The following is a 14,492-nucleotide window of genomic DNA, read 5'->3' as shown; positions in this document are numbered from 1 at the left end:
ACAGAGAGACACATAAATTATCTCTGGAGATATTAAAAAATACATCTGGACATAATCCTGGGTAAACAGCTCCAGCAGACCCTGCCTGAGGAGGGAGGGATGGAGCAGACACCTCCAGAGGCCCCTTCCAGCCTGTGACTCCACAGGCACATCCCTGTGTTCAAGACTGCCATGAGTAAGCCTGCCATCATTCCAACAGCAATTCCAAATTATTCCAGGACTCCTCTGCCTCTCACGTCTCTGACCTGGAGGCAGCCAGGTGATCTTGCTCAGCAAAAGAGCTGCCACAGAGCACATGGAATCTCAGCCCTGGAAAGGGGTTGTTGGCATGGCCTGACCTGGGAAAACCTCACCTGAGAAACCTGAGCAGGGAGTAAGGGACAAACAAAACTAAGGTATGAGGAAATGTTTGAATACAGAGTACACAACCTCAGCCCAGAAAACCAACACTATCCTGGGCTCATCCCACAGCGTGGGCAGCAGGAGAGGGGGGATTCTCCCTCACTGCCCCACTCAGGTGAGGCCCCACCTGGGACACTGCATCCAGCTCTGGGGACCCAGCACAAGGAAGATGTGGAGCTGCTGGAGAGAGTCCAGAGGAGGCCATGGAGATGCTCTGAGAGCTGCAGCCCCTCTGCTCTGGAGCCAGGCTGGGAGAGCTGGGGGTGCTCACCTGGAGAAGGAAAGGATCCAGGGAGAGCTCAGAGTCCTTCCAGTGCCTCAGGAGAGCTGGAGAGGGACATGGGCCTGGAGGAACAGGACAAGGGGCAATGGCTTCAAACTGGAAGAGGGCACCATTTAAGTGCGACATTGGGAAGTAATTCCTCCCTGTGAGGGTGGGGAGGCCCTGGCACAGGGTGCCCAGAGAAGCTGTGGCTGCTCCTGGATCCCTGGCAGTGTCCAAGGCCAGGTTGGATGGGGCCTGGAGCAGCCTGGATAGTGGGAGGTGTCCCTGCCCATGGCAGATTGGAATGAGATGGTCTTTAAGGTCCCTTCCAGCTCAAACCATTCCATGATTCCAAAGACTGACAATTTCACAAAAAGCTGTAACAGGACATACCAGGATATACATCACACTCTCTCAGAGAACTCAATCAGTTTCACCTTCTGCCACCTTCACAAATAAAACACCTCGCTACCTCCAACCATGAGATTCTTAATTATCACCAGGAACTGGGTCATGGAGGACTATACCCAATTCCAAACCTGTGTTCACACGCTGCAGTAATTGCTCAGCACACAGAACTGAGCTCACTCTGTAGCATCTGCACTCCTGTGCAGGGTGAACCTGCCATGGTTCTGCTAATCCCACGTTAATTCCTGGGAACACTGTGAAAGGCTTGCCAGTGCTCCTCCTGCAATTCAATTAAACTCTTAGCAGCACAGGAAGATACCTCAGTGGTGACAGGGAGAGATAAAACCACGTGTGCAAACTCTGCAGAGAGGATTTGCACTGGCAGGAGCAGAGCAAGGGTGGGAGGTTTCAGCGTGAAGTTGCTTCACAGCCTCTTTGCTGCTTAGGGCAGGTGTTTAAGTAAGAAAACTTGTAGGCAGTAGAGATGCTGGTAAGCCTCAGCTGGTGCAAATGTGGTTTTCTGAGACCAGAAAAATACTTCCTCTCACAACCATCTATATTTCTCTCTTCTCTGCCACAAAATCTGCATATGGTTTTTCTCTTTCTTCTTTTTACTTCACACCTCTGAAGTTTCTGCAAAGCATGCCATAATTCTCCCTTTCTGTGGTGCCATTGCTGCAAATTCTGCAAAGATAGTATCTTCTTTAGTATCTTGTGTTTTTTGGGAAGGAATCAGAAATATATAGACTGTGACATACATGTATTCCAATATATTTCATATATTCCAAGAGCTCAGAGGAGTAGGGAGAAGAGCCTTCAAACCGGGAAAAGGTTTAACAGAAGAATAAAACAATGGATAATGTCACTGCCATAGAATTCCAGGATGGTTTGGGTTGGAAAGGACCTTAAAGATCATCCACTTGCAAACCCCTGCCATGGGCAGGGACACCTCCCACTACCCCAGGTTGCTCCAAGCCCTGTCCAACCTGGCCTGGGACACTTCCAGGGATCCAGGATCAGCCACTCTGGGAACCTGTGCCAGAGCCTCATCAACCTTCCAGGAAACAATTCCCTCCCAGTATCCCTCTGGCAGTTTGATCAGAGCTAAATTTTCATAGTTATTCATATTAGGTACTCTTTTCTGAGTGATTATATTTGCTCCCAAATATAGATAAAATTCAGATCGCAAACGTACGCAAGTTATGCTTTAAAAAAATCCAGAGAGCTGGAAGTGCTCATCACTGCAGGACTACTCAGATAAAGCTGAGTGGATATCCTGTTGCTTCATTTCATTTATCTGACTAGCACAGCAAGCCAACAACTGTTGAGGGACAGAACAAAATGCTAGCATGAGGCTACAAACCCTGAGGAGAAAGGAAGAAAATGGTATTGTGCTTTCCAAAAGGCTGAAAATTCAAGTAAGTGGACGAGCCTAAGAACCTCAGACAATACACATTAAGATATAGGGTTTCCTTACGTCACTACCACGATATAAAGGCCCAGAGTTCTGGCCCCACTGAGTGATGTGACCTAATTAATTATACACCAGCACAGGAAGCTTCTTGCTGGGGAAAAAAAAAAAAAGACTAAAAAATCCCCTAACAAAAAAAACCCCAAGACGACAACAACAATAAGAAGAACAAACCAAAAAACATCCTCCTCAAACAATAAAAAGCCACCCTCCCACACAGTAAAATGTTTCTTGGACTGGATATCAACCAAAAAAATGGGAAAAATGCTGGATTTATTTTAGAGGCTTGAAATGGAAGAGAGGAATCTGCAGTTCACAGTCAGATAAGGAACATACAGTAGAGCTGAGGCAAAACTTAAATCCCCTAGTGCAGCACCACTCTTACAGAAGTCCATCCTTCCTCTCCTGATGTCCTTCATGTCCAGCCCTCTTCCTTTAGCCAAAAAAATCACTATTACCCTGATTGCTCCTCTCCTCAAAGGAGTTCCAGCTGGATAATTAGTTTTATAAGTCAGTATATGCTTATCAAACCTAATGCTTATCAAGGCTGCCATGAACTTTCGAGCACTAATTAAAATGTCATTTTATTTCACATACTCCCAGAGTAGTGAATGCAACACTCATCCCACAGCCAGATTTATAGCCCCAGAATCTGTCCTGCTCCACACAAAACAAGTGGATAAAGACACAACTTATTTTAATGCAAATTACAACCAAAGGAAGATGGTTTGGTACTTCCAAAATGGCAACAACACAAAATTTAGTGCTCCTTTTAGGAGGAGGCCATAAACAGCCAGACTTCCAGAGCTTCTTTCCAGGAAGGAAAAGCATTCCCAGCAGAGGGAAGGGTGCTACCCATGCAAGAGCAGCAGATGCTGCATTCCTGCAGGCAGAGCTCATGGAAAACAGAAAGCAGAAATACCTACAAGATGCTGATTGCTGATTTCTCCTCACAGGAGGAGGAGAACAAACAAGCCTGATGTGTTTCTCCTCATCTCCTGAAATTCAAATAGGTAGAAGAACATCAAATCTTGAGGCAAATCTTGAGGTGCTACAGCAATTCCCATTTTCTCATTTTACTGTAACAAACACACGGAGAAACAAGTTCCACTGCATTCCATACCTTTATTTCAGACTTTACAGAGCTGGTGACAAAATCAGATTAAACCCCATAGGTAGCATCAAGAGCAACACTGCCATCCTAAAATTAACACCATCACAACAAAAAAGGACGAATTACCTCAAACTGATGCACTTAAGCAACTCTAAACACTGGTTCAAATTTCCTCAGGCCAATATCTGTAAGACACTAAGAGGTTTCTCCTTTCCTTACTTTTCTTATTAAGCCTGTATATAATTTAGAAAACAAACCCTGACAGTTTTCCTATTCCATTTTCCAAAACAAGGAAATTAGAAGACTATATGCAGCATTATCTGCCTGTGCCTTCCAGTTGACCATACAATCACTGATAATATGATGAGGCATCATCCACCTCCTTAGGACAGCATCAAATCCTGTCCTGCCAAAGCAGCTCAACCCTGACCATTCCCATCATCTTATTTCAAATTAGCCTGGGGGACACATCTACACAACCAAAATGACTGCAACAGAGAGGGTGGGAGCTGTACAGCACAAAATTATCCTGGTTATTACTAGTCAGTCAATCGTGTTGGAGAGTGGGAAATATCCTCTTCTTGCACCTCTTTCTGATCTCATTATATTAATCTGAGATCAAGATTTTGGAGTATAAACTCAAACATCTCCAAAACAAAATTGGTTGAGCATAAAAACAGTGATATATATATATATACACATATATACATATATATACACACATATATACACACACACATATATATACATATCTATATACACACATACATACATATATATATATATATATATATATATATGAAGAGAGAGATAGAAAGACTCTGCTTAAAACAAAAGAATTTGTCTGTTTTGTAGATTTAACAAGCCAAGAAAACAATTAAAACTTCACAGTCTCTTTGAAGCATCAACAACCTGTTACTGGAACCTGCAGAACACAGGTGGGCTTGAAAACCAAAACTGTTGAGACAGTTCCCTCAAAATTGCCATAAATGGTTCAATAAAAGCTACATTCCACTCAAATATTAAACACATTCATTCTAATAGCTTCAGCATGGCACCAAGAGGGGTTTTGGTTTTGGTTTGTGGTTGTGTTGAGGTTTTTTCAAGAAAAGAACCGAGCTGTGGGAAGTGGTCCCTACTGCGGGGTACCACTGTGGGAAAGGATTACAGGTAACTTTCTGTTTGCAGCAGAAATCAACTCCTTGGAGAAATCCCAGCCAAAAGCCTTCGCCAGCTCCAGAGGAGTTTTCCCAAAGGACTGGATGCTGAGCAATTATCACCACGCCCCTCCAAATGCCATCTGCAAGCAGGTCAATAATCCCATGAGTACTTCAGAAGCTGCAGCTAGATTGCACAGCAAAACCCTTCAATTTAGTGAAGAATTAAGGCTTCAAGGCACTTTACAAATGTTTTGGGTTTTTTAAGGAGAAAAAGCATCAGAGATTAAGAATCAATAAAGCACAAGTTGAGGGTTGTACTTCAGATCACATCACGTGAAACAAATTAATGTTTTCATCTATTTGATCTTTCCCTCAAATGCAGCAGGTTATTACCAACTTGGTCAAATGAGCAGCAAGACCAGAAAAAGCCTCTTTGATGTTCATCCGAGGAATATGAGGGGGCCAAGGATGATTCCATTAGTGACATGGCCACCCAGTTCTCACTTCAGGAGGATACAGCTCATGTTAAAGCAATTTTCACTTGTCACATGGGCACAATGCTTTTAAATAACAGATAATCCTAATTAGCTATCACTACGTTTGCCATAAGAAAAAGCAGATGTAAATAGGTGTGACCCAGCTGGTGGGAAGGGAATCAGCTATAAAAGAAATCATTAACACAAGTCTCACCATTTATTTACTTAAGCAATACAAAATACCTTACAGGTCTGTTTTAATCACATTGACACACACAAGCACAGTTCAAAACTTCTGTTTACTTTTTATCCACCACAAAAATCAGTGGAGGGCTTGTGTCTTGGATTTTCACTTTTACTTCAGTCAAGGCACGTGAACTGGAACAAACACCTCCTCAAAAGCACAACTTGGAAGCGCAGCAACCCCCTTTTTCTCCTGGCAGAACTCCCACTTCTCAATTTTACATGAGATAAGGATTTTAAAAGGTGAGCCTTCACCTCCTTGTGCAAATTAATTCCTCCTTTGCGCAGCCAAAGCCTTGGGAGGTGCAGTGGCAGAGCCCCGTGTGCCAGTCCTGCTGTCCCCAGGACTCTTTTAACAAAATGATTTCTAGGGACTGCAGAAACTCATCAGAAGTGTTTAGTCATATAATTTTTACATCAGAAGATAATTTTGAGAGAAACAGATGACTGGGAGCTGGATGCAGACAAGCGTTAATGCATATGGAATTATGAGAAGTCCTCTAAGACCATCAAGTCCATTCTCCCAGCGCCGTCCCATGTCCCCAAATGCCACATCCACACAAATCCCTTCCAGGATCCTTCCAGCACCTCCCTGAGCAGCCCCTTCCAATGCCTGAAATCCTCCCAGTGAAGGAATTGTTCTTAATACCCAACCTAAACCTTCCCCCAGCACAAGTTCACCTCCAAATTATAGGTTTAATACCACTTCCTATAAAATAAGCTTTGATGGTAGATTGAAAAAGCAATGTTTCCACCACAATTTCATTCACTCACTTAAATTACTCTGTCAATTTTAAATTAGCCTTATTTGTCCCTTCCCTTCCAGCTTATTCAGGCAGTTCAGTAACCAATAAAATCCAGCAGAAACAACTGTAATTTTACAGAACAAGCTCATGCTTGAAGTAAGAGTTGAGCAGGGATGCAACAGAGGCCAAGCTGGCAGCGCAGGAAAATCTCACGGCGCTGTTTTTGCAAACATGAACTTCCTGTGAGCTGTTCTTTGCCCAAAAACCACCAGTTTAGATGTCAAGAGAGGCAGACTTCCCTTTCTTTTGGATGTCAGCTCTCGGCCTCAGGAATCCACACACGCTCCCTGCCCCCTCCAGCTTCCTGGAACATTGCTGCACATGAAAATATTGCACAAATCTGTTCCCTGGATGACAACACTGAGCTAACATCTAACCCAGAAATTTCCATTCTCAGAATTTTATGGTTCAGTGTGACACCTCAGCCAAGGGAGCCATTCCTGCTTGCTGTGTGTCCCTCCCACACGTCCTAATCTGAATTTTCCCCACCCCGAGCGGTTTATACAGAATTAATACAATGCCAGGAAAGATATGGAGAAGCAAAGGCACAGCAATTAGCTTTCACCCATCTTTAAAGACAGCAATATTTCTCCCTTTAAATTGCTTTGCTGTCAAATAGCAACTGTACCACAGCATGCAAATGGTTCAGCGAGCCCAATATTCCATTTCTGGTGGTGCCCAACAGCTGAGACTCCCCAGCCAAGTGCAGGAACAGCTGGGGACACAGATGCCTGAGATGAGACAGCTCTCCAAGTGGTTCCTGCCTAACATCAGGCAGGATGCTGGGTGATTTTCAAGAAAATGTGGGCATTTCTCCATGACTCTACCAATAATTGCCTGTTTTCTTGGGAGTGTGGAGTTCAGCAGATTATTTATTATTATTTATTCCATAAATAGCAATGCCTTCATACGTTTGACTCCTTTTCTGATCCAGTACGTCCTTTTCTGATTCTGCATATCCTTTCCTAGGGTGGAAGTGAAGTCTGCACCCCAACACGCTCCTGCTGCCGTGAGTTATTTTTTAAAAGTCAGTTTTTCCTGGTTACTCCTACTAGTCAACTTTTCCAGTTCATAGATATCTACTTATTTAAGAACATCTATATAATCCTGTCAGCATTTCCCCTCTATGCATCTTGACTCTGTGAGGCAAATGGATGTTTGTATGCAAAAATTGTAACATAGAGAGCACAGATAGACAGGACCATGATGTGCTCAACTTTTGCCAAACCCCTCTTTAACTGGAATTTTTGCTTATCATTCCACATATATTCCTTGTATAGCTCACTGAAATACATATATTTCAGTATATATACACAGTATTTTTTTTCCAATGGTATACATACTTTGTCACATCGCAAAGGTATTTTTTAATTTATCATTGTATTTCCACTCAATGTACATTGAGGATCTTTATAAAGATTTGCTTTTAAGTTATCTGTTTCTGGATTTAAACCAGTTTACTCTTCTATGCCCACACAGACAGTTTTTTTTGCTCATCAAGTCGTGGCGCTTAAACTCAATTTGGTTGTTTTTAAAGAGTTCTGGAAATTGAGAAGGGGTCTGTTATCTTAGGCTTGAGGATTTTTGTAGCTTTGCAGCAACTAAGCTCAGTGATTTCTGCTTTGATGAGGAACTGGGTGAAGCCCAAGTATATTTTACATAGGAAAGAATATTTTTAGAAGACTCTTCTGCCATTCCAATTCCCGTTTTCTTTCTGAGACGTATGACAGTCCTGAAGAATGTTGTGAGGAGATGGGGGTTGGACCCCATTTATTTGTTTATATATTATATATTTATTTTACCCCAATCAACACACTCCCTTACCTATAATTTTTTACAAGAAATCGAATTACACTCAGTTTTGCCACCTCACCACTCGGGCATTTCCATGCTAAAATTCCCATTTCCCATTATGACTGAGGGAGCTCAAGGTCTCTAACACCCCACACAGCAAGAGCTGCTAAGTCACGACTTATTTCCAGCTTTTATCAGCTTTAAGGGGAGTTCTGGAGTCACGCTAAGGAGTCACCCACACACCCCAGGCAGGTGAAAGGCAGCTTCACCTTGCTCTGGGCAGACCCAACATTGTGTAACTGCTCAGGCTGTGCCAAGCAGGAGCTTATCCTGCCTCTGCAGCACGGGATTCCTGGCTAACAGAGAGCACAGGGAGCTTGTGTGGGCTTGCAAGAACACCCCATTCCAGTTTTTAGCAACCAATATGTTTGTTTTTAAATTCGAAGTCACGTGTGTTTGTTACCATTCATCCACTTTGCACTTAACCCGACAAAAAAAGAGTGAACTAATGTTGCTTAGTCCTTGAGACCCAAATTCTTGTTTTCTGGTAGCATTTTCTCAGTATCTAAATCTTTGCCAGGACTCTGTCTGAATTGCCCCTAATCTTGATTTCTTCAAAAGGATTATAAAATCTTCTTCAGCTTTGTAAGAAGAAGGAAACTTCAGTCCAAAGACAAATTCCAGGAAGTTTTAACACACTGGGCTGTTCATTTTAACCCAATCGCTGCCTTAAGTCCATCATCCACCTGAAATCACCAATTTATTACCCACTTGAATCACAGTTTGGGTTGGAAGCTTAAAGCTCATCCCATTCCAACCCCCTGCCATGGGCAGGTACATTTCCCACCATCCCAGCTCCAAACCCCATCTCCTCACAACATTCTTCAGGACTGTCATATGCCTCAGAAAGAAAACGGGAATTGGAATGGCAGAAGAGTCTTCTAAAAATATTCTTTCCTATGTAAAATATACTTGGGCTTCACCCAGTTCCTCATCAAAGCAGAAATCACTGAGCTCAGCTGCTGCAAGGCTACAAAAATCCTCAAGCCTAAGAGAACAACAGACCCCTTCTCAATTTCCAGAACTCTTTAAAAACAACCAAACTGAGTTTAAGCACCACGACTTGATGAGCAAAATAAACTGTCTGTGTGGGTATAGAAAAGTAAACTGGTTTAAATCCAGAAACAGATAACTTAAAAGCAAATCTTTTATAAAGATCCTCAATTACTGAATTATCTACTACAAAGCACTAATTATAAAGACATTGCAATAGCTGAAGAGGAAAAACCTAGCCTGGTTTAACACACTTGTCAGCTCCAGTTAGCTGCACTCATTCCTTGGAAGAGTTTTTTTTACCCTGTGCCAGTCTTTGGAATCTCTCTGTTCTGCAAAATAAGAGGGAAAGCAGCTAGAAACCACAGACTGCAACAAAAGTACAGTGAAGTCAGCACTTGTTTCATTTTTAAGCATTTTTTTCTTAATAAAAAGGCTCAGAGGTGGTTTGCTGGGCAGATTTAATGAATGCTTTGTTTTACAAATACCATGGCTGATTCACGGGGCTGTGCCAGACTGATATACCACTGATCTCTGAGCTCATATCAGTTACACATCAATTACAGTTATGTCTGCAAGACAGAATAGACCTCCTTTGTCTGATCTGTAAAAAAAAAATAAAATAAATTTAATCTTTTTAACAGGTCTTGTATGGGAGATGCAAAATTAGCACATAAGCAAATTGATAGTTAAAAAAAAATAAAGGAAAAAAAAAGAAAAAAAATAAAAGGCTACAAAGGAACCTGGACTAATTAGAGTCAATTTGGAGATTTTCCAAATAATTAATTCCCATAAACATTCCAATTGCTGCTCAGGACTTCTCTACCCACTTCAATCACTATGAGTTCACACCCTCTTCCAAGCCCCAGCCACCGAGTGAGAATGTTGTGAGTAATCTTTGCAGCACAGAGTAAATCCCGAGTAGATAAAGGAACTTCAGCCTTGACCTTTGCAAGGGGGAGAGCAGAGGGAGCAGACAGCTCAGGAAGGCAAACAAAAGAGGGGACAAGTCATGCTAATGATATTATCCATCCACAGCGAATCCCTGGAGCTTCTCACATCCTTGAGGGGAGGTTTTGATTTACAGAGGTCATTTGGGGAAATTTGTGACAGAACTCGAAGATCTGTCACAATTAATTTTGTGAAGGCAGCTAAAGAAAAGGGAGACTATTTCCACACTCTGTAATTTTAATTTGAACATGAGAAACCACCACCCAACCAAAGCCACCCCCCAAAAGCCCAAGGTTAACAGCAAAGCCTGCCCAGCCTGAAGGTCATCCCATGGATTTTAAAATTGATCTTTTGTACGTGATCAGGTTACTGAAACCTGCACAACAACATTAAGGATTGCTCAATAAAATAACTGCTGCCTCTCTCCAGCTCAGGAGAGGTCATTTCTTGGTTAAGGAATAACAGGATTTTTTTCAGCCATATGAAATGAGACTTCTTTTACGAGCCAGTGTTTTACATGTACTTATTAATCCTCAAGTCTCTAGAGAAATGTATAAATAATATATTCAGTTTGTAGACACAAGAAAAAGTGAGGTCCATGAGTTATCACTGGATTTCCAAAACATTCCTTAATTTTTAATGCCAAATTTGAAACAGCTATAGACACTTTTCTTGTGAAGAAAGAAGTCTGAAGACTTGAGAACGTTTCAGCAGCAATTACACAGACACAATTTGCCCTATGCAACAGTCAGGTCCCACACACCTCAAGTTGGGGGATTTGCTTCTCCCCATCTCCCAGGCTTGGTTTCTCCCAGAGAGGATGGAAGTGGGGGAAAAAAAAAATGCTTAAATCCAAAAGTCATGGGTTGTTTTTCCAAATGTCACTCCCTGCCAGAGCAAGGCTGACTCATGACAAGTGGGGATGTGACAGCACAGAGCTCTGTTTCTAAAATTCTTTTCCCAGTTCCTAAATTGGCCCTGGCATCTCAATGATAAAAGCAGCAAAGCGCTGAAGGTTTTCAAACCTTGGTCTGCCTTGCAAGCACCTGAACTATGTATTTACAGTACTAATTACTTCTCTTCCCTGTTTAGTTAAAAGGTTTACCAGAATTCCTTCAGCTCACTTGAGACACCAGAAAACTCTGAAATCCAAAGGAATTGATTTTGCAACAGAAGGTGAAGCAGTTGATGGTGAATTTGGAAACGGAAGCAGAACCTGAGCATAAATTAAGTCCCAGACTTAGAAAAACTACAACTACAAAACTGCAACCTTTTCCTTAAGCTGATATTTAAGATTCCTTTGATGGAGCTGCAGAAGCCAAGACAATTCAGCAGCAGCCTCTCAAGGGTGTAACCTGTTCCAAAAAGACCCTGTTCCAAACCCTCCCCGCTCCAACTTGTGTTTTTCAGATCTGTTGTCTCACCGTGTGCAGGCAAACCCACAGTGCAGTTAATGGGCCTCCACTTTCCCCTCTCCTATTAAATCACCCCATATAAATTTCCTATGCTTCCTGCTTAGATTAGCAATGGCCATTTGTGAGGATGCAAATGAAGCATTCTTCGCTCTGGCGCTGGATTCTCACACTGAGCTCACCACCTTGTCTGGGACCTCAAGCCACTGCCAACCCAGCCCTCCCCTGCCAAGGGACACGATTTGCATGATGTGTGGCTGCCCCATGAATGTTTTTAAACACATATTAGGGACTATAAACCAGGCATTTCATTGCCATGTTTTAGAGAAACTATGAGTTATGTTTTTAATCCAGCTGTGGCTGACTTGGCTTCTGAGAATCTCAATTTCCTGCCATTTTTAGAGGCTCAAACCAATGTAGGGTTTTGGCAGCTGAACAATGCACATGTTTCTGGAGGAGAAGGATATTGATATAAACAAAAACACCCCCCCACACACAGCCTGTTTGGTTTTAAGTAGCTTATTAAAGCTCCAGTCCCACTATCTGTAATAAATCTCTCTCAGCTAATGACAATGGAAGGTAGATATTGCACCTGATGATCTCTTCGCTTCTCCATTTACTACCCACTTGGGTTTGAAGAGTTGAAATTATCAGAGATCAGTTAATGAAAACTGACCCCTGATACACAGCTCAGCGTCACATGAGAATTTAAACAAAGCTTTTCTATGTGTTTAACTGACTTTTTCTCCTGTTACCCTTAAGACCTTCCTTTTCCCCCCACCCCAGAAAACAGATGATTGACTGCAGACATCCAGCAACAGGTTTTGCCTTTTCCTGCACCATTATTTTGTTTCATGGATGTATTTTCTCATTTCCTCTGCTTGCATCAAGCAATAAATTTAACAGTCACAAGCTTAACTCTATCATTTACTACATGACTCCTCAGCTTCACAGTAATTTAATAGATTAATGGCAATTCCGACACAAACTGGTCCCTACCTTCAGCCACTTCTCCACGGATTTTTGGTGCATGGAATTCCTCACTGTCAAGAAACTCCTAGAGCTACATCAGAATGTTCCCATTCACCTTCTTACACCATGACCCATTATAAGAAAACAACTTTGAAAATTAATTTAATTCCAAAATGACAAACTGTGCTCTGCTCAAATTGTTTCGCAGATTTACATTTCTCCTGTCCCATAGCAGCACACAAGAAAAAAAAAATGAATGTTTGTGGACTCATCAACCACTAACAGAGCAGGAAGAAAATGCTCAAGGTTTTCAAAGCAACTTCACAGCCTGGTAAAAATCAGCCTTATCTTATGGATGATGGCAATTACAGTGCAGAAAGAATATATATAATTTTTTAACTAAAAGCCTTCTATCAAGGCCTACATATCCGAGTTGTTAGACTCATATTTAATTTATGCAGCCTGACCTTCCCAATTCAAAAATCTTACCTGGCATCTCCTTTTGAAAGGTTGGTGTTTACGGGGTGAAGAATAACCTTGTTTGCATCCACATCCACCACACATTTTGTATGCAGATCAAGCTCTATAAAGAAATGAGAGAGTGTCAAGTGCTGCTCCTAAAGCACTGGGATTATATACACCATTACTTCCTCCAGACACCAAATTTATTCATGCAGTCTGACAGCCACCCATCAGCCAGAGAAAAGAAACAGGACTTTTGCCAAATTCCACTTCTAGGGATATTCTGACAGGATGGATTCTGTCCAGCTTTAAAGCAAGAACTCTTTTCAAAGCAAGAAAAAGCATTTGGGTTTAACTGAAGGACAACCCGCATATACAAGGGCGGTATGAAATTTCTTCTGGGGGAAAAGGACCATTTAGGCTTGCTACCACTTTGACAGCTCTTCTTATTGCTCCCTCAATGCCTCACAGGGAAAGCTGCCCCTGCCATCTGCAGCACATTTTCCCCGGCCACTGCTGTGATACGGTGCCAGCTGTCAGTCCTGGGGCACCTGCTCGCAGAAATTCAAGTCCCATCAAAAATAATTTAGGTGCAAGCACGTAGAAAAGGGCTTGTCCTTCCCCCACAGGCTCCCGGCAAGTCCAGCTCTCCCAAGTGACGCCAAGCAGTGGGACGTGGACTATGAGTAATGAGGATATTTGGAGTGTGTGAGAATTCTCGGCCGTAGAGGCAGGGCAAGCAAAATAAAAGCTTCAGATAACACTGACAGCAGTCCAAGGTACCCACCCAGTGACAAATGGAGTTAGGTATGGGATAAAGCACACAGCCTGCACACAAAGTCACTGCTATAGGACTTGAGGCCTGGACGCAAACATATCCCTGCATGGTGACATTAAGCCTGGAAAGTGATTCCAGACACTGATTCTGATGGCCATGACACACTGCTCACACCCAAAATCACTGCTAGACACCCAGGATATGGAGCCTGAACACAAACACATCCCTGAACTGTGACACTAACCCTGGAAAGTGATTCCAGACACTGATTCTGATGGCCATGACACCCTGTTCACACCCTAAATCACTGCTAGACACCCAGGACATGGAGCCTGAACACAAACACATCCCTGAGCAGTGACATTAACCCTGGAAAAAGCTCCCAGACGCTGATTCCGATGGCCATGACACACTGCTCACACCCTCCCACACTGGGATGACGAGGGGCTACGCTGAATAACCTCCACACAGGGTTCAGCACCTCAGCTGAATCACCCAAATACGCTCGTGTCTAATCATGTTAATTATAATCCTCATCCTCCTTCATCTCTGCTCTTTCCTCCTCAGTCACCTGTACTTGCTCTTTCACCTCACAGCACCTTATAAACTCAGTCTGGAAATGTCTCAGGCAGAGACCACATTGCAATAAGAGATCTTATTGCACAGCATGTTGCAGACTTCTCTCTCCTGATAAGTGACACAATAACGTTCCATGAATATTTTTG

At 42.6% G+C, this 14,492-nt stretch overlaps 1 protein-coding gene across 5 annotated transcripts in view; it reads right to left on the bottom strand.

Annotated features, from left to right (window-relative positions):
* KIF13B (kinesin family member 13B) overlaps positions 1-14,492 on the bottom strand; it is a 120,125-nt gene that overhangs the window by 93,777 nt on the left and 11,856 nt on the right. For all 5 annotated transcript variants that reach the window (XM_088053906.1, XM_014257636.2, XM_088053907.1 and 2 more), the window contains exon 2: positions 13,017-13,110. In XM_088053906.1, coding sequence (XP_087910032.1) covers positions 13,017-13,110 — 94 coding nt within the window. The remainder of the gene's footprint in view (positions 1-13,016; positions 13,111-14,492) is intronic.

This window comes from Pseudopodoces humilis, chromosome 3, assembly GCF_049639895.1.
Source record: "Pseudopodoces humilis isolate 2021_Gansu_Grassland_sample_001 chromosome 3, ASM4963989v1, whole genome shotgun sequence".
Lineage (NCBI taxonomy): Eukaryota > Metazoa > Chordata > Aves > Passeriformes > Paridae > Pseudopodoces > Pseudopodoces humilis.
This window is presented reverse-complemented; position numbering and strand designations above follow the sequence as displayed.